Here is a 17,612-nt window from a genome sequence, read left to right as displayed (position 1 = left end):
CGGTGGCATTATTGTCTTAGGCCCAAATTAAAATAACTGCTGCTTGGACATCATAGTTGAAAACAACCTAGTCTGCCTCTGTAGTTCTATTTTTTAACTTTGTGTACGGAACACATTGACCTGTAATAAACATTTAGTACTGGGAATCAAAACCTTAAACTACACATTTAAAACTTGGTAATCTTCCTGGGGAACGTGCGGTTAACCTACATTCCTGATGATTCCGCCATATTTATCCTGTCCAAAGTAGTTAGTAAGCATCCGATCCATCAGCAACTGCTGTTCCCAGGCTACTTTTTTGATCTTGCAATTAAATTAATTTGATGTGGGTAACACAGTTACTATGCAGACCTGTGAATGGTTTTGACCTGAGAAAAGAGGAGGTCGGGTGAACTGCGAGAGGGAATTCCTCGCTCGGAGGGCGCTGAGGCCCTGGCACGGCTGCCCAGAGAAGCTGTGGGTACCCATTCCTGCAGACAGTCCAGGCCCGGTTGGACAGGACCCTGTTCTAACCTGACCTGGGTGGCAGCGCTCCCACGGCCGGCACTTGAGGCTGCGTGGGTTTTATGATCCTTTCCTATCCGAGTCTTCACACATCAAAGCTTCAGCCCTTATACAATTCCCAGAAGCAAAGCGGCACAGGCAGGGCACAGTTCCCTTCAAGCCTGCATGTAGAACGAGTGAGGAGAATTTCTGAAGTGTGTGCTTTCTTTGACCTGCTGGCAACGGTCACCGTGCCAGAGCAGGAGACGAACCATCCCTTGTCCAGGGCTGCAGTCCTGGAGTCACACTGGAGCATCCCTGCACTTCCAGACTGACCCCTTTTCTAGTTTCTCCGTGAACGTCAGGCCAACGCTGATGGGACATCCCCCATGTCTAGAGAGCCGCCCTCTGTGGGGATGTTCAGGGCCTCACTGGGTTGGGCTCCAGGCAGCCTCCTCTAGTGGGTGACAACCAACATACTGCAGGAGTTTGGAACTTGATAGACTTTACTGTCCCTTCCAACCCAAGCCAGTCCAGGATCCTGTGATTCAAAACGTCTGTCAGATCCAGCATTAACCCAGATTACTAAGACACCTACCCAGTCATGACTTCTACAAAGGCTACCATGGTAGTCAAGTGTGATTTTTTCCCTAGTAAATCCAAGCTTACTACTCTGGATAGCCCTTCTACTACTTCTTTTTTTCCAACTGTTTTGAGATGCTATCCAGAATAAGTTGTTGCAACACTTTCCCAGGGATGGATTTGAGCCTGAGTGGCCTATAGTTTCCTGTGGCCTATAGTTTCCTGTGTCCTAATTCCTGACCTTTTCGAAGATTGGAATGACACTGGCCATCCTCCAGTCTTCAGGTATCTCTCCTGTTCTCCACGACTTTTTGCAGATGATGAACAGCCGGGCTGTAAACAGACACTGCTGGCTCATGTCCAGCTTCTCCTCTATCAGGACCCGCAAGTGCTTCTCTGCAGGGCTGCTCTCAAGGAGATCCTCCTCCAGTCTGTATAAATACCTGGGATTGCCCCGAGCCAAGTGCAACGGCTTGCATTTGGCCGTGTTGAACCTTATGAGGTTCACGTGAGTCCACTGCTCCAGCCTGTCCAGGTCCGTCTGGGTGGCTTCCCTTCCCTCCAGCGTACTGATGACACTGCTCAGCTTGGCGTGGTCTGCAGACTTGTTGAGGGTGTGCTTGATTCCATCGTCTGTGTCATCGATAAAGATGGGGAAGGGCACCGGTCCTGAGAACAGCTCTTGGGGGACACCGCTTGTGACCGACTTCCACCCAGATCACAACCCTGTGGTTGCGACCAGCCAACCAGTTCTTAATCCACTGAATAGTCCATCTTTCAAAAACACACCTCTACAATTTAGAGAGAAGGATGTGGTGAGGGACCATGTCAAAAGCTTTGCAGAATTACAGAGTCACAGAATCACAGAATTGTAGGAGTTGGAAGGGACCTCTAGAGATCATCCAGTCCAACCCCCCTGCCATAGCAGGCTCCCTACACCACGTCACACAGGTAGGTGTCCAGGCGGGTCTTGAATATCTCCAGAGAAGGAGACTCCACCACCTCCCTGGGCAGCCTGTTCCATCCGTCACCCTCACCGTAAAGAAGTTCTTGCACACATTCGTGCGGAACTTCCTATGCTGAAGTTTCAGCCCATTACCCCTAGTCCTGTCCCCACGCACTACTGAAAACAGACCAGCCTCGTCACTATGGCTCCCACACTTCAGGTATTTATAAACATGGATCAAGTCCCCTCTCAGCCTTCTTTTCTCAAGGCTAAACAGACCCAGTTCCCTAAGTCTCTCCTCACACGGAAGATGCTCCAGGCCCTTCACCATCTTTGTGGCCCTCCGCTGGACTCTTTCCAAGAGATCCCTGTCTTTTTTGTACTGGGGAGCCCAGAACTGGACACAGTATTCCAGATGAGGCCTTACCAGGGCAGAGTAGAGCGGGAGGATCACCTCCCTCGACCTGCTGGCCACGCTCTTTTTAATGCACCCCAGGATGCCATTGGCCTTTTTGGCTACAAGGGCACACTGCTGGCTCATGGCCAACCTGTCGTCCACCAGGACGCCCAGGTCCCTCTCAGCAGAGCTCCTCTCCAGCAGGTCTTCCCCCAGCCTGTACTGGTGCATGCAATTATTTCTACCTAGGTGCAAGACTCTACACTTGCTTTTGTTAAACCTCATCCGGTTTCTTACTGCCCAGCTCTCCAGCCTGTCCAGGTCTCGCTGAATGGCAGCACAGCCTTCAGGCGTGTCAGCCAATCCTCCCAACTTCGTGTCATCAGCAAACTTGCTGAGGGTGGTCACTATCCCCTCATCAAGGTCATTGATGAAGATGTTGAACAAGACCGGACCCAGTACAGACCCCTGGGGGATGCCGCTAGTCACAGGCCTCCAGCCGGACACCGCACCGCCAACAACAACCCTCTGCGCTCTGCCAGTCAGCCAATTCTCGATCCACTTCACCGTCCACTCGTCTATCCCATACTTCTTCAGCTTTGTTATAAGGATGCCATGGGGGACAGTATCAAAAGCCTTACTGAAATCAAGGTAGACTACATCTACCGCTCTCCCCCCGTCCACCCAGCCAGTGACATCTTCATAAAAGGCCACCAGGTTGGTCGAGCACGACCTCCCCTTGGTGAACCCATGCTGAGTACTCCTGATAACCTCCTTTTCTCCCAGTCATCTTCTAGGAAGATGACATCCATCACCCTTCCCCCATCCACCGACTGCCATCCCTCCATCACAGAAGGCCACAAGAGTGGTCAGGCAAGATCTGATGTTGGTGAAGCCACGCTGGCTGTTTCGCATCCTCTCTTTGTCTCCCAGAAAAGGAACGGACTGAAACCCCTCTGCCTGTACCTTGCAGTCAGTCGCTGCTGTTCTGGCTGGGGTGGCTCTGAAGCAGCTAACCTGGGCAGTCAAGGGTTACACCAAGTGTTACACTGTGTTACCTTGCATTCTGATATCATCTTTAGGAAACTGACTTTCCTCCTCAGATTGCTGCCACCCTTTTGTTTTCAGGCCCGTCTCCCACCTCCCTACCCCTCCCTCCTTTTCCCCTTTCCCCTTCTCCAGGGTGTGGGTCTGTGGGTCCCCTTTCCCCGTTGGTCACGGAAACGGCCTGAACTGGCCTGTAAACCATCGAGGCACCTCCGTCACCGCCCCTTTTTCCCCTTTTTCACCCCCGTCACAGACGCAGATGGACCTAAAGATAACTCCGTGGCAAACATCTGGGAAGGCGCTGGGGAGAAGACAGCCCTGTGGTCTTGGCTCCTAACACTCCCCACCCCAGGACAAAGCAGAGAACAACGAAGCCAAGATGTGGGGTGTATGTTAAGGGTTTATTTATTTTTTTTTAAATGGGGGAATCATAAAAATCGGGGGGGGATGGGACACGGTTGTTTCCGCGCTGTCTTTGGGGCTGGTTGTGGGGATGTCTTGTCTGATGTTGGGCCCGGGGGCGGCTTTGTGCCCGGGCTGGTCCACGGAAGGATGAAGTTAACACACGTGGACTCTCTTCAAGGTTGACTTTCTCTGCCGCCTGGGACAGCAGCCATCACGTGGGGATGGGACACGGCTGCTTCGGTGCCACCTCTGGGTCTAGCTTTGGGGATGTCTTCTCCGGTGGTTTGCCCGGGAGCGGCTTTGTGCCCGGGCTGGTCCGCTGACGATCGAAGCTCGTCCGGGTGGTCTCTCTCCAAGGTTGACTTGCCGCTCGAGACCGCAGCCGTCATGTGGGGTTGGGACACGGCTGCTACTGCGCTGCCTTCAGCACCGTCTGCGGGGACGTCTTCTCCGCTGGTTTGCCCGGGAGCGGCTTCGTGTCCGGGCCGTTCTCCGCTGCCTGGACCGGCTGCCACGGCCTCCTCGGGGCCGGCTGCGGGAAGCTGAAGCCCGACGCCCCACTGGGGATCGGCTTCGAGTGTTCGCCCGCCTTCGCTGCCTGGATGGTGTCCGGCGTGCAGGCAGCGGGGAAGCCCTCGAGGACCTGGACGGTGCTGGCGTGGCCGAGGTGCGGGTGCTGCTCCGAGCACCTCGGGCCGTCGTACGGCTCCCTCCGCGACGTCTCTGGGGCCGAGCCCGGGAGCCCGAGGCACGGCCTTGCAATGGGGAGCGGCTCCTCGTGCGGCCGGTCCCCCTCCGCCTGGGACGCTCTGTGGGCGCGGGTACCGAGGATCTTCTGCAGGCCCGCGCTGGCCCCCGTCTGCTGGGGCTCTGGGAGCAGGTCTCGGCACCTGCAGCTGGTGCCCGTCTCCTGCCGCCGCGTCCTCGGCGCTGCTGAGAGGCGTCCCGCTCCTCAGATGGACGGGAGCGGGTGCCAGTCTGCTCAGTCGCCGGCGCTCTGGGCTGGACGCTGAGCTCAGGCAGCTGGGAGCTGCAGGGTGGGCTGGACGCTGCCCGCCTAGCAGGACCGGAGCTGGTGTTTTCAGGTCCTGTAATGATGTGACACTGAGGCACTGGTACCTCCCGGCTGGAAGTGCTGGAGGCGTCCGGCTCAGAGTCGGTGCGGGAAGCTGTAAGGAGAGACGGGAAGCTCAGCAGGATGAACATGCAGCCCCAGGGCAGGCCGGGCTGCCATCCCCCATGGGGCAGAGAGACTGTGGCAAGGCCACCGTGAGCACCCGTCCCGAGGCACGCGGCTCTTTGCCTCTTACCGGTGCCCGCAGCAGCGCAGGTGTCGCACTCCCAGCTGCTGCCGCCGGTGGCCCAGAAGGTGCAGTTCCGGTGCGTGCCTTCTGAGCCACAGGAGCTGCAGAGCAGCAGCTGCCAGCGCCTGCGGAAGCAAAGGGGTTGTGGCTGTGAGGACAAAGCAAGCCAAGGCGGGGAGCAGCCGGCACGGCTCTGGCACTCAATCCTTGCTCCCCCAGCCTGTGCTGAGGCTGAGATCCCACGCAGAGCCCCAGAGGACTGCGGAGGTCACTCACCCCGCTTCCTGTGCTCTCTCCCTGCCTCCGAGGTAGATGCACATCTTGGCATCACACCGCCTGTGCCTCTCTCGCAGCGGCTGGTAGTCCTCATCGTCCCACCAGGATGGTCGTCTGCCAGAGAAGAGAGGGAATGTGATGAGTCCCCAGTGCCCCAGGCGTAAGGCAGATCCAGGGCATCCGCCTTGAGCTCATTCTCAGCTTCTTCATGAAGCCGAGACCAATGCTCTCAGGACGGCAAGGGACTGGGCCTGCCGGGGCTGGCACAGCTCCTGTGCCCGAGTGTCTGCAGAGCCGGGCAGAAGGACACCAACCTGACTGGGATCTGGATCCCCAGCGTGGTCATTTGGGACCTGAACTGCGTTCTTCCTCCACAGACGGGGCAGAAGAAGCGCATGGTGGCAGCGTGCAAGGCATGTTTCTGCAGGAGAAGCACAAGGAGTGTGAGCGTGAGCGTGAGCAAGGCTGGGTGCTGCTGAGCACCAGCTGTGCCCGCAAGACAAGGGGAGAGCTCCTACCCTGATGCAGCCCCGGTGGAACCAGGCCTGTTTGCACACCGGGCACATCATGGTGTGGTAGGACGTGCTGTCCCCCACAGGCTCCAGGCAGATGACACAGGAGGTGTTCTGAGATGGAGCTGCCTCCGCTGCCTGTCGAGGGCGATGCTCCCAGCAGAAGGACCTGGGCAGGAGGACAGAAAGGGATGGGCACGGTGAGAAGCGCGGTAAGGAGGGCAGAGGACCAGGAGAGAGCTCCAGGCCTGGGCTCTGGCTCTGGCAGGATGCTGGGAGCTGTTGCTGCGGGTTCCTCCCCGGGAGGAACAGGGAGGGACGGCAGCTTGGCTGCTGCTGCCAGCCCTTACCGGTGCTGCCCAAAATATTGGGTGACGCACTCCCCGTCCTCGGCGCAGGGCAGATGGAAGCTGCGCTCACAGCCTGTCTGCGCGCAGCTGATGGTAGCTCCCCTCTCGCCGCAGACAAAGCAGTGCTGCAAAGAGCAGACCAGTCCCCATCAGTGGAGGGCTCGGGGCCTCCGTGGCTGACCCCGCTTCTCCGGGCAGGGCGCAGAGTCCCACCACAGAGGCTGGTCTGCTGTGGTGGGACTTTGTCCCAGAGCCGGTTGGAAAGGCTGCGATCACTTTGTTTGGGTCCTCACCTTCTGGTCAGCCAGCTGAACTGCATGCTGGACGGCATGAAGGGAGAAGCCAAAAAGTTCTCCCAGCGGGGTTCGCCACTCCAAAAGGCCATCGGCAAAGAACTGTAGGAGAGAAAAGAGTGTGATCTCGTGAGGCCAGGAAGGCAGGGAGCATCCCTGGCAGGAGCCCGAGGCCTTGAGCGAACTTACCAAGCAGAACTGGTGGGCACAGAGCCCACCGGTGGCAACCATCTGCCCGCAGGTGTCCGGGTTGACCCGTGCCCTGCGGCACAGCACGCACTCTGCAGAGGAAGGAGAGAGCAACCGTGAGCAGCGGTGAGCACCTGGCAGGGCCGGCTGTCCCTGGGGCATTGCAGGCCTAGTGGTGCCAGTAGTCAGCCATGGCTTGGCTGGGCCCGAGCAGAGGGGCCCTGCCTGTCCGTGGCGCTGGGGAGCCCCTGCTCGCCCCTTCCCCCCCTCCCAGCTACAGGCAGAGCCCCAGCAGCTCTCTGCCCAGCAGTGGGGAGCTGCGTGCAGGGATACGGTGCTCTCACCTGGCTCCCCAGAGTTGGGCGCCTCCTCCTCGTTCCCTTGGAACATGCTTGGCATCATCGGCGAGAAACAAGAGAGTCAGTGCTCTCTCCACACCTCACCAGGCCGCACTGAGCTCGGCCCCAGCCCAGCAGCCTTAGCTCTGCTCCCAGCCCCGCGGGTCACAATGGCCGCTCCCTGCCACCACTGTGACATCACGGTCACCACCTCACGGGGCTGAGGGCGCGGCACACACGCAGGAGGGCGGTGGCTCCTGTGGGTAGTGCGGAGCCAGGGGCCCGGTGCTGACAGCATCCTTGGGGAGCAAGGATGGCCTCCCTCAGGCCTTCCGCACCGCGCCCGTGCTGGGACGGCACAGCAGAGAGTCTAGGAAAGGCCTGCGGGTCAACAGCGCAGCCGGCATTTCTAGTGCGTGTGCTGACCGACTTCCCAGGCTCTGATGGCCACAGGACAAGGGGGAACGGTATCACTGGCAGGAAGACACTCAAGATATCTGCACGTCGGGAGCACAGAAGCACACGGTGGCATTATTGTCTTAGGCCCAAATTAAAATAACTGCTGCTTGGACATCATAGTTGAAAACAACCTAGTCTGCCTCTGTAGTTCTATTTTTTAACTTTGTGTACGGAACACATTGACCTGTAATAAACATTTAGTACTGGGAATCAAAACCTTAAACTACACATTTAAAACTTGGTAATCTTCCTGGGGAACGCGCGGTTAACCTACATTCCTGATGATTCCGCCATATTTATCCTGTCCAAAGTAGTTAGTAAGCATTCGATCCATCAGCAACTGCTGTTCCCAGGCTACTTTTTTGATCTTGCAATTAAATTAATTTGATGTGGGTAACACACAGTTACTACGCAGACCTGTGAATGGTTTTGACCTGAGAAAAGAGGAGGTCGGGTGAACTGCGAGAGGGAATTCCTCGCTCGGATGGTGCTGAGGCCCTGGCACGGCTGCCCAGAGAAGCTGTGGGTACCCATTCCTGCAGGCAGTCCAGGCCCGGTTGGACAGGACCCTGTTCTAACCTGACCTGGGTGGCAGCGCTCCCATGGCCGGCACTTGAGGCTGCGCGGGTTTTATGATCCTTTCCTATCCGAGTCTTCACACATCAAAGCTTCAGCCCTTATACAATTCCCAGAAGCAAAGCGGCACAGGCAGGGCACAATTCCCTTCAAGCCTGCATGTAGAACGAGTGAGGAGAATTTCTGAAGTGTGTGCTTTCTTTGACCTGCTGGCAACGGTCACCGTGCCAGAGCAGGAGACGAACCATCCCTTGTCCAGGGCTGCAGTCCTGGAGTCACACTGGAGCATCCCTGCACTTCCAGACTGACCCCTTTTCTAGTTTCTCCGTGAACGTCAGGCCAACGCTGATGGGACATCCCCCATGTCTAGAGAGCCGCCCTCTGTGGGGATGTTCAGGGCCTCACTGGGTTGGGCTCCAGGCAGCCTCCTCTAGTGGGTGACAACCAACATACTGCAGGAGTTTGGAACTTGATAGACTTTACTGTCCCTTCCAACCCAAGCCAGTCCAGGATCCTGTGATTCAAAACGTCTGTCAGATCCAGCATTAACCCAGATTACTAAGACACCTACCCAGTCATGACTTCTACAAAGGCTACCCTGGTAGTCAAGTGTGATTTTTTCCCTAGTAAATCCAAGCTTACTACTCTGGATAGCCCTTCTACTACTTCTTTTTTTCCAACTGTTTTGAGATGCTATCCAGAATAAGTTGTTGCAACACTTTCCCAGGGATGGATTTGAGCCTGAGTGGCCTATAGTTTCCTGTGGCCTATAGTTTCCTGTGTCCTAATTCCTGACCTTTTCGAAGATTGGAATGACACTGGCTATCCTCCAGTCTTCAGGTATCTCTCCTGTTCTCCACGACTTTTTGCAGATGATGAACAGCCGGGCTGTAAACAGACACTGCTGGCTCATGTCCAGCTTCTCCTCTATCAGGACCCGCAAGTGCTTCTCTGCAGGGCTGCTCTCAAGGAGATCCTCCTCCAGTCTGTATAAATACCTGGGATTGCCCCGAGCCAAGTGCAACGGCTTGCATTTGGCCGTGTTGAACCTTATGAGGTTCACGTGAGTCCACTGCTCCAGCCTGTCCAGGTCCGTCTGGGTGGCTTCCCTTCCCTCCAGCGTACTGATGACACTGCTCAGCTTGGCGTGGTCTGCAGACTTGTTGAGGGTGTGCTTGATTCCATCGTCTGTGTCATCGATAAAGATGGGGAAGGGCACCGGTCCTGAGAACAGCTCTTGGGGGACACCGCTTGTGACCGACTTCCACCCAGATCACAACCCTGTGGTTGCGACCAGCCAACCAGTTCTTAATCCACTGAATAGTCCATCTTTCAAAAACACACCTCTACAATTTAGAGAGAAGGATGTGGTGAGGGACCATGTCAAAAGCTTTGCAGAATTACAGAGTCACAGAATCACAGAATTGTAGGAGTTGGAAGGGACCTCTAGAGATCATCCAGTCCAACCCCCCTGCCATAGCAGGCTCCCTACACCACGTCACACAGGTAGGTGTCCAGGCGGGTCTTGAATATCTCCAGAGAAGGAGACTCCACCACCTCCCTGGGCAGCCTGTTCCATCCGTCACCCTCACCGTAAAGAAGTTCTTGCACACATTCGTGCGGAACTTCCTATGCTGAAGTTTCAGCCCATTACCCCTAGTCCTGTCCCCACGCACTACTGAAAACAGACCAGCCTCGTCACTATGGCTCCCACACTTCAGGTATTTATAAACATGGATCAAGTCCCCTCTCAGCCTTCTTTTCTCAAGGCTAAACAGACCCAGTTCCCTAAGTCTCTCCTCACACGGAAGATGCTCCAGGCCCTTCACCATCTTTGTGGCCCTCCGCTGGACTCTTTCCAAGAGATCCCTGTCTTTTTTGTACTGGGGAGCCCAGAACTGGACACAGTATTCCAGATGAGGCCTTACCAGGGCAGAGTAGAGCGGGAGGATCACCTCCCTCGACCTGCTGGCCACGCTCTTTTTAATGCACCCCAGGATGCCATTGGCCTTTTTGGCTACAAGGGCACACTGCTGGCTCATGGCCAACCTGTCGTCCACCAGGACGCCCAGGTCCCTCTCAGCAGAGCTCCTCTCCAGCAGGTCTTCCCCCAGCCTGTACTGGTGCATGCAATTATTTCTACCTAGGTGCAAGACTCTACACTTGCTTTTGTTAAACCTCATCCGGTTTCTTACTGCCCAGCTCTCCAGCCTGTCCAGGTCTCGCTGAATGGCAGCACAGCCTTCAGGCGTGTCAGCCAATCCTCCCAACTTCGTGTCATCAGCAAACTTGCTGAGGGTGGTCACTATCCCCTCATCAAGGTCATTGATGAAGATGTTGAACAAGACCGGACCCAGTACAGACCCCTGGGGGATGCCGCTAGTCACAGGCCTCCAGCCGGACACCGCACCGCCAACAACAACCCTCTGCGCTCTGCCAGTCAGCCAATTCTCGATCCACTTCACCGTCCACTCGTCTATCCCATACTTCTTCAGCTTTGTTATAAGGATGCCATGGGGGACAGTATCAAAAGCCTTACAGAAATCAAGGTAGACTACATCTACCGCTCTCCCCCCGTCCACCCAGCCAGTGACATCTTCATAAAAGGCCACCAGGTTGGTCGAGCACGACCTCCCCTTGGTGAACCCATGCTGAGTACTCCTGATAACCTCCTTTTCTCCCAGTCATCTTCTAGGAAGATGACATCCATCACCCTTCCCCCATCCACCGACTGCCATCCCTCCATCACAGAAGGCCACAAGAGTGGTCAGGCAAGATCTGATGTTGGTGAAGCCACGCTGGCTGTTTCGCATCCCCTCTTGGTCTCCCAGAAAAGGAACGGACTGAAACCCCTCTGCCTGTACCTTGCAGTCAGTCGCTGCTGTTCTGGCTGGGGTGGCTCTGAAGCAGCTAACCTGGGCAGTCAAGGGTTACACCAAGTGTTACACTGTGTTACCTTGCATTCTGATATCATCTTTAGGAAACTGACTTTCCTCCTCAGATTGCTGCCACCCTTTTGTTTTCAGGCCCGTCTCCCACCTCCCTACCCCTCCCTCCTTTTCCCCTTTCCCCTTCTCCAGGGTGTGGGTCTGTGGGTCCCCTTTCCCCGTTGGTCACGGAAACGGCCTGAACTGGCCTGTAAACCATCGAGGCACCTCCGTCACCGCCCCTTTTTCCCCTTTTTCACCCCCGTCACAGACGCAGATGGACCTAAAGATAACTCCGTGGCAAACATCTGGGAAGGCGCTGGGGAGAAGACAGCCCTGTGGTCTTGGCTCCTAACACTCCCCACCCCAGGACAAAGCAGAGAACAACGAAGCCAAGATGTGGGGTGTATGTTAAGGGTTTATTTATTTTTTTTTAAATGGGGGAATCATAAAAATCGGGGGGGGATGGGACACGGTTGTTTCCGCGCTGTCTTTGGGGCTGGTTGTGGGGATGTCTTCTCTGATGTTGGGCCCGGGGGCGGCTTTGTGCCCGGGCTGGTCCACGGAAGGATGAAGTTAACACACGTGGACTCTCTTCAAGGTTGACTTTCTCTGCCGCCTGGGACAGCAGCCATCACGTGGGGATGGGACACGGCTGCTTCGGTGCCACCTCTGGGTCTAGCTTTGGGGATGTCTTCTCCGGTGGTTTGCCCGGGAGCGGCTTTGTGCCCGGGCTGGTCCGCTGACGATCGAAGCTCGTCCGGGTGGTCTCTCTCCAAGGTTGACTTGCCGCTCGAGACCGCAGCCGTCATGTGGGGTTGGGACACGGCTGCTACTGCGCTGCCTTCAGCACCGTCTGCGGGGACGTCTTCTCCGCTGGTTTGCCCGGGAGCGGCTTCGTGTCCGGGCCGTTCTCCGCTGCCTGGACCGGCTGCCACGGCCTCCTCGGGGCCGGCTGCGGGAAGCTGAAGCCCGACGCCCCACTGGGGATCGGCTTCGAGTGTTCGCCCGCCTTCGCTGCCTGGATGGTGTCCGGCGTGCAGGCAGCGGGGAAGCCCTCGAGGACACGGACGGTGCTGGCGTGGCCGAGGTGCGGGTGCTGCTCCGAGCACCTCGGGCCGTCGTACGGCTCCCTCCGCGACGTCTCTGGGGCCGAGCCCGGGAGCCCGAGGCACGGCCTTGCAATGGGGAGCGGCTCCTCGTGCGGCCGGTCCCCCTCTGTCTGGGACGCTCGGTGGGCGCGGGTACCGAGGATCTTCTGCAGGCCCGCGCTGGCCCCCGTCTGCTGGGGCTCTGGGAGCAGGTCTCGGCACCTGCAGCTGGTGCCCGTCTCCTGCCGCCGCGTCCTCGGCGCTGCTGAGAGGCGTCCCGCTCCTCAGATGGACGGGAGCGGGTGCCAGTCTGCTCAGTCGCCGGCGCTCTGGGCTGGACGCTGAGCTCAGGCAGCTGGGAGCTGCAGGGTGGGCTGGACGCTGCCCGCCTAGCAGGACCGGAGCTGGTGTTTTCAGGTCCTGTAATGATGTGACACTGAGGCACTGGTACCTCCCGGCTGGAAGTGCTGGAGGCGTCCGGCTCAGAGTCGGTGCGGGAAGCTGTAAGGAGAGACGGGAAGCTCAGCAGGATGAACATGCAGCCCCAGGGCAGGCCGGGCTGCCATCCCCCATGGGGCAGAGAGACTGTGGCAAGGCCACCGTGAGCACCCGTCCCGAGGCACGCGGCTCTTTGCCTCTTACCGGTGCCCGCAGCAGCGCAGGTGTCGCACTCCCAGCTGCTGCCGCCGGTGGCCCAGAAGGTGCAGTTCCGGTGCGTGCCTTCTGAGCCACAGGAGCTGCAGAGCAGCAGCTGCCAGCGCCTGCGGAAGCAAAGGGGTTGTGGCTGTGAGGACAAAGCAAGCCAAGGCGGGGAGCAGCCGGCACGGCTCTGGCACTCAATCCTTGCTCCCCCAGCCTGTGCTGAGGCTGAGATCCCACGCAGAGCCCCAGAGGACTGCGGAGGTCACTCACCCCGCTTCCTGTGCTCTCTCCCTGCCTCCGAGGTAGATGCACATCTTGGCATCACACCGCCTGTGCCTCTCTCGCAGCGGCTGGTAGTCCTCATCGTCCCACCAGGATGGTCGTCTGCCAGAGAACAGAGGGAATGTGATGAGTCCCCAGTGCCCCAGGCGTAAGGCAGATCCAGGGCATCCGCCTTGAGCTCATTCTCAGCTTCTTCATGAAGCCGAGACCAATGCTCTCAGGACGGCAAGGGACTGGGCCTGCCGGGGCTGGCACAGCTCCTGTGCCCGAGTGTCTGCAGAGCCGGGCAGAAGGACACCAACCTGACTGGGATCTGGATCCCCAGCGTGGTCATTTGGGACCTGAACTGCGTTCTTCCTCCACAGACGGGGCAGAAGAAGCGCATGGTGGCAGCGTGCAAGGCATGTTTCTGCAGGAGAAGCACAAGGAGTGTGAGCGTGAGCGTGAGCAAGGCTGGGTGCTGCTGAGCACCAGCTGTGCCCGCAAGACAAGGGGAGAGCTCCTACCCTGATGCAGCCCCGGTGGAACCAGGCCTGTTTGCACACCGGGCACATCATGGTGTGGTAGGACGTGCTGTCCCCCACAGGCTCCAGGCAGATGACACAGGAGGTGTTCTGAGATGGAGCTGCCTCCGCTGCCTGTCGAGGGCGATGCTCCCAGCAGAAGGACCTGGGCAGGAGGACAGAAAGGGATGGGCACGGTGAGAAGCGCGGTAAGGAGGGCAGAGGACCAGGAGAGAGCTCCAGGCCTGGGCTCTGGCTCTGGCAGGATGCTGGGAGCTGTTGCTGCGGGTTCCTCCCCGGGAGGAACAGGGAGGGACGGCAGCTTGGCTGCTGCTGCCAGCCCTTACCGGTGCTGCCCAAAATATTGGGTGACACACTCCCCGTCCTCGGCGCAGGGCAGATGGAAGCTGCGCTCACAGCCTGTCTGCGCGCAGCTGATGGTAGCTCCCCTCTCGCCGCAGACAAAGCAGTGCTGCAAAGAGCAGACCAGTCCCCATCAGTGGAGGGCTCGGGGCCTCCGTGGCTGACCCCGCTTCTCCGGGCAGGGCGCAGAGTCCCACCACAGAGGCTGGTCTGCTGTGGTGGGACTTTGTCCCAGAGCCGGTTGGAAAGGCTGCGATCACTTTGTTTGGGTCCTCACCTTCTGGTCAGCCAGCTGAACTGCATGCTGGACGGCATGAAGGGAGAAGCCAAAAAGTTCTCCCAGCGGGGTTCGCCACTCCAAAAGGCCATCGGCAAAGAACTGTAGGAGAGAAAAGAGTGTGATCTCGTGAGGCCAGGAAGGCAGGGAGCATCCCTGGCAGGAGCCCGAGGCCTTGAGCGAACTTACCAAGCAGAACTGGTGGGCACAGAGCCCACCGGTGGCAACCATCTGCCCGCAGGTGTCCGGGTTGACCCGTGCCCTGCGGCACAGCACGCACTCTGCAGAGGAAGGAGAGAGCAACCGTGAGCAGCGGTGAGCACCTGGCAGGGCCGGCTGTCCCTGGGGCATTGCAGGCCTAGTGGTGCCAGTAGTCAGCCATGGCTTGGCTGGGCCCGAGCAGAGGGGCCCTGCCTGTCCGTGGCGCTGGGGAGCCCCTGCTCGCCCCTTCCCCCCCTCCCAGCTACAGGCAGAGCCCCAGCAGCCCTCTGCCCAGCAGTGGGGAGCTGCGTGCAGGGATACGGTGCTCTCACCTGGCTCCCCAGAGTTGGGCGCCTCCTCCTTGTTCCCTTGGAACATGCTTGGCATCATCGGCGAGAAACAAGAGAGTCAGTGCTCTCTCCACACCTCACCAGGCCGCACTGAGCTCGGCCCCAGCCCAGCAGCCTTAGCTCTGCTCCCGGCCCCGCGGGTCACAATGGCCGCTCCCTGCCACCACTGTGACATCACGGTCACCACCTCACGGGGCTGAGGGCGCGGCACACACGCAGGAGGGCGGTGGCTCCTGTGGGTAGTGCGGAGCCAGGGGCCCGGTGCTGACAGCATCCTTGGGGAGCAAGGATGGCCTCCCTCAGGCCTTCCGCACCGCGCCCATGCTGGGACGGCACAGCAGAGAGTCTAGGAAAGGCCTGCGGGTCAACAGCGCAGCCGGCATTTCTAGTGCGTGTGCTGACCGACTTCCCAGGCTCTGATGGCCACAGGACAAGGGGGAACGGTATCACTGGCAGGAAGACACTCAAGATATCTGCACGTCGGGAGCACAGAAGCACACGGTGGCATTATTGTCTTAGGCCCAAATTAAAATAACTGCTGCTTGGACATCATAGTTGAAAACAACCTAGTCTGCCTCTGTAGTTCTATTTTTTAACTTTGTGTACGGAACACATTGACCTGTAATAAACATTTAGTACTGGGAATCAAAACCTTAAACTACACATTTAAAACTTGGTAATCTTCCTGGGGAACGCGCGGTTAACCTACATTCCTGATGATTCCGCCATATTTATCCTGTCCAAAGTAGTTAGTAAGCATCCGATCCATCAGCAACTGCTGTTCCCAGGCTACTTTTTTGATCTTGCAATTAAATTAATTTGATGTGGGTAACACACAGTTACTACGCAGACCTGTGAATGGTTTTGACCTGAGAAAAGAGGAGGTCGGGTGAACTGCGAGAGGGAATTCCTCGCTCGGAGGGCGCTGAGGCCCTGGCACGGCTGCCCAGAGAAGCTGTGGGTACCCATTCCTGCAGGCAGTCCAGGCCCGGTTGGACAGGACCCTGTTCTAACCTGACCTGGGTGGCAGCGCTCCCATGGCCGGCACTTGAGGCTGCGCGGGTTTTATGATCCTTTCCTATCCGAGTCTTCACACATCAAAGCTTCAGCCCTTATACAATTCCCAGAAGCAAAGCGGCACAGGCAGGGCACAATTCCCTTCAAGCCTGCATGTAGAACGAGTGAGGAGAATTTCTGAAGTGTGTGCTTTCTTTGACCTGCTGGCAACGGTCACCGTGCCAGAGCAGGAGACGAACCATCCCTTGTCCAGGGCTGCAGTCCTGGAGTCACACTGGAGCATCCCTGCACTTCCAGACTGACCCCTTTTCTAGTTTCTCCGTGAACGTCAGGCCAACGCTGATGGGACATCCCCCATGTCTAGAGAGCCGCCCTCTGTGGGGATGTTCAGGGCCTCACTGGGTTGGGCTCCAGGCAGCCTCCTCTAGTGGGTGACAACCAACATACTGCAGGAGTTTGGAACTTGATAGACTTTACTGTCCCTTCCAACCCAAGCCAGTCCAGGATCCTGTGATTCAAAACGTCTGTCAGATCCAGCATTAACCCAGATTACTAAGACACCTACCCAGTCATGACTTCTACAAAGGCTACCCTGGTAGTCAAGTGTGATTTTTTCCCTAGTAAATCCAAGCTTACTACTCTGGATAGCCCTTCTACTACTTCTTTTTTTCCAACTGTTTTGAGATGCTATCCAGAATAAGTTGTTGCAAACACTTTCCCAGGGATGGATTTGAGCCTGAGTGGCCTATAGTTTCCTGTGGCCTATAGTTTCCTGTGTCCTAATTCCTGACCTTTTCGAAGATTGGAATGACACTGGCTATCCTCCAGTCTTCAGGTATCTCTCCTGTTCTCCACGACTTTTTGCAGATGATGAACAGCCGGGCTGTAAACAGACACTGCTGGCTCATGTCCAGCTTCTCCTCTATCAGGACCCGCAAGTGCTTCTCTGCAGGGCTGCTCTCAAGGAGATCCTCCTCCAGTCTGTATAAATACCTGGGATTGCCCCGAGCCAAGTGCAACGGCTTGCATTTGGCCGTGTTGAACCTTATGAGGTTCACGTGAGTCCACTGCTCCAGCCTGTCCAGGTCCGTCTGGGTGGCTTCCCTTCCCTCCAGCGTACTGATGACACTGCTCAGCTTGGCGTGGTCTGCAGACTTGTTGAGGGTGTGCTTGATTCCATCGTCTGTGTCATCGATAAAGATGGGGAAGGGCACCGGTCCTGAGAACAGCTCTTGGGGGACACCGCTTGTGACCGACTTCCACCCAGATCACAACCCTGTGGTTGCGACCAGCCAACCAGTTCTTAATCCACTGAATAGTCCATCTTTCAAAAACACACCTCTACAATTTAGAGAGAAGGATGTGGTGAGGGACCATGTCAAAAGCTTTGCAGAATTACAGAGTCACAGAATCACAGAATTGTAGGAGTTGGAAGGGACCTCTAGAGATCATCCAGTCCAACCCCCCTGCCATAGCAGGCTCCCTACACCACGTCACACAGGTAGGTGTCCAGGCGGGTCTTGAATATCTCCAGAGAAGGAGACTCCACCACCTCCCTGGGCAGCCTGTTCCATCCGTCACCCACCGTAAAGAAGTTCTTGCACACATTCGTGCGGAACTTCCTATGCTGAAGTTTCAGCCCATTACCCCTAGTCCTGTCCCCACGCACTACTGAAAACAGACCAGCCTCGTCACTATGGCTCCCACACTTCAGGTATTTATAAACATGGATCAAGTCCCCTCTCAGCCTTCTTTTCTCAAGGCTAAACAGACCCAGTTCCCTAAGTCTCTCCTCACACGGA

General features: G+C 57.3%; 2 protein-coding genes across 2 annotated transcripts; both read right to left on the bottom strand.

The window, feature by feature from the left end:
* Nucleotides 1-4,283: 4,283 nt before the first annotated feature.
* On the bottom strand, nucleotides 4,284-7,183 carry LOC140265020 (PHD finger protein 7-like). Its single transcript, XM_072360901.1, has 9 exons — nucleotides 7,129-7,183; nucleotides 6,785-6,876; nucleotides 6,596-6,697; nucleotides 6,303-6,427; nucleotides 5,959-6,121; nucleotides 5,755-5,861; nucleotides 5,441-5,554; nucleotides 5,171-5,289; nucleotides 4,284-5,029 (listed from the first exon to the last, which is right to left on the bottom strand). Exons 1-9 carry the CDS (start codon nucleotides 7,181-7,183, stop codon nucleotides 4,284-4,286), a joined length of 1,623 nt encoding a protein of 540 aa, XP_072217002.1.
* A 4,747-nt stretch (nucleotides 7,184-11,930) lies between these two features.
* On the bottom strand, nucleotides 11,931-14,830 carry LOC140265019 (PHD finger protein 7-like). The gene is made up of 9 exons (XM_072360900.1): nucleotides 14,776-14,830; nucleotides 14,432-14,523; nucleotides 14,243-14,344; nucleotides 13,950-14,074; nucleotides 13,606-13,768; nucleotides 13,402-13,508; nucleotides 13,088-13,201; nucleotides 12,818-12,936; nucleotides 11,931-12,676 (listed from the first exon to the last, which is right to left on the bottom strand). Exons 1-9 carry the CDS (start codon nucleotides 14,828-14,830, stop codon nucleotides 11,931-11,933), a joined length of 1,623 nt encoding a protein of 540 aa, XP_072217001.1.
* Between the last annotated feature and the right edge of the window lie 2,782 nt (nucleotides 14,831-17,612).

This window comes from Excalfactoria chinensis, unplaced genomic scaffold (genome assembly GCF_039878825.1).
Source record: "Excalfactoria chinensis isolate bCotChi1 unplaced genomic scaffold, bCotChi1.hap2 Scaffold_391, whole genome shotgun sequence".
NCBI lineage: Eukaryota > Metazoa > Chordata > Aves > Galliformes > Phasianidae > Excalfactoria > Excalfactoria chinensis.
Note: the sequence above shows the minus strand (reverse complement) of the source record. Positions and strands in the feature narration are given on the sequence as shown.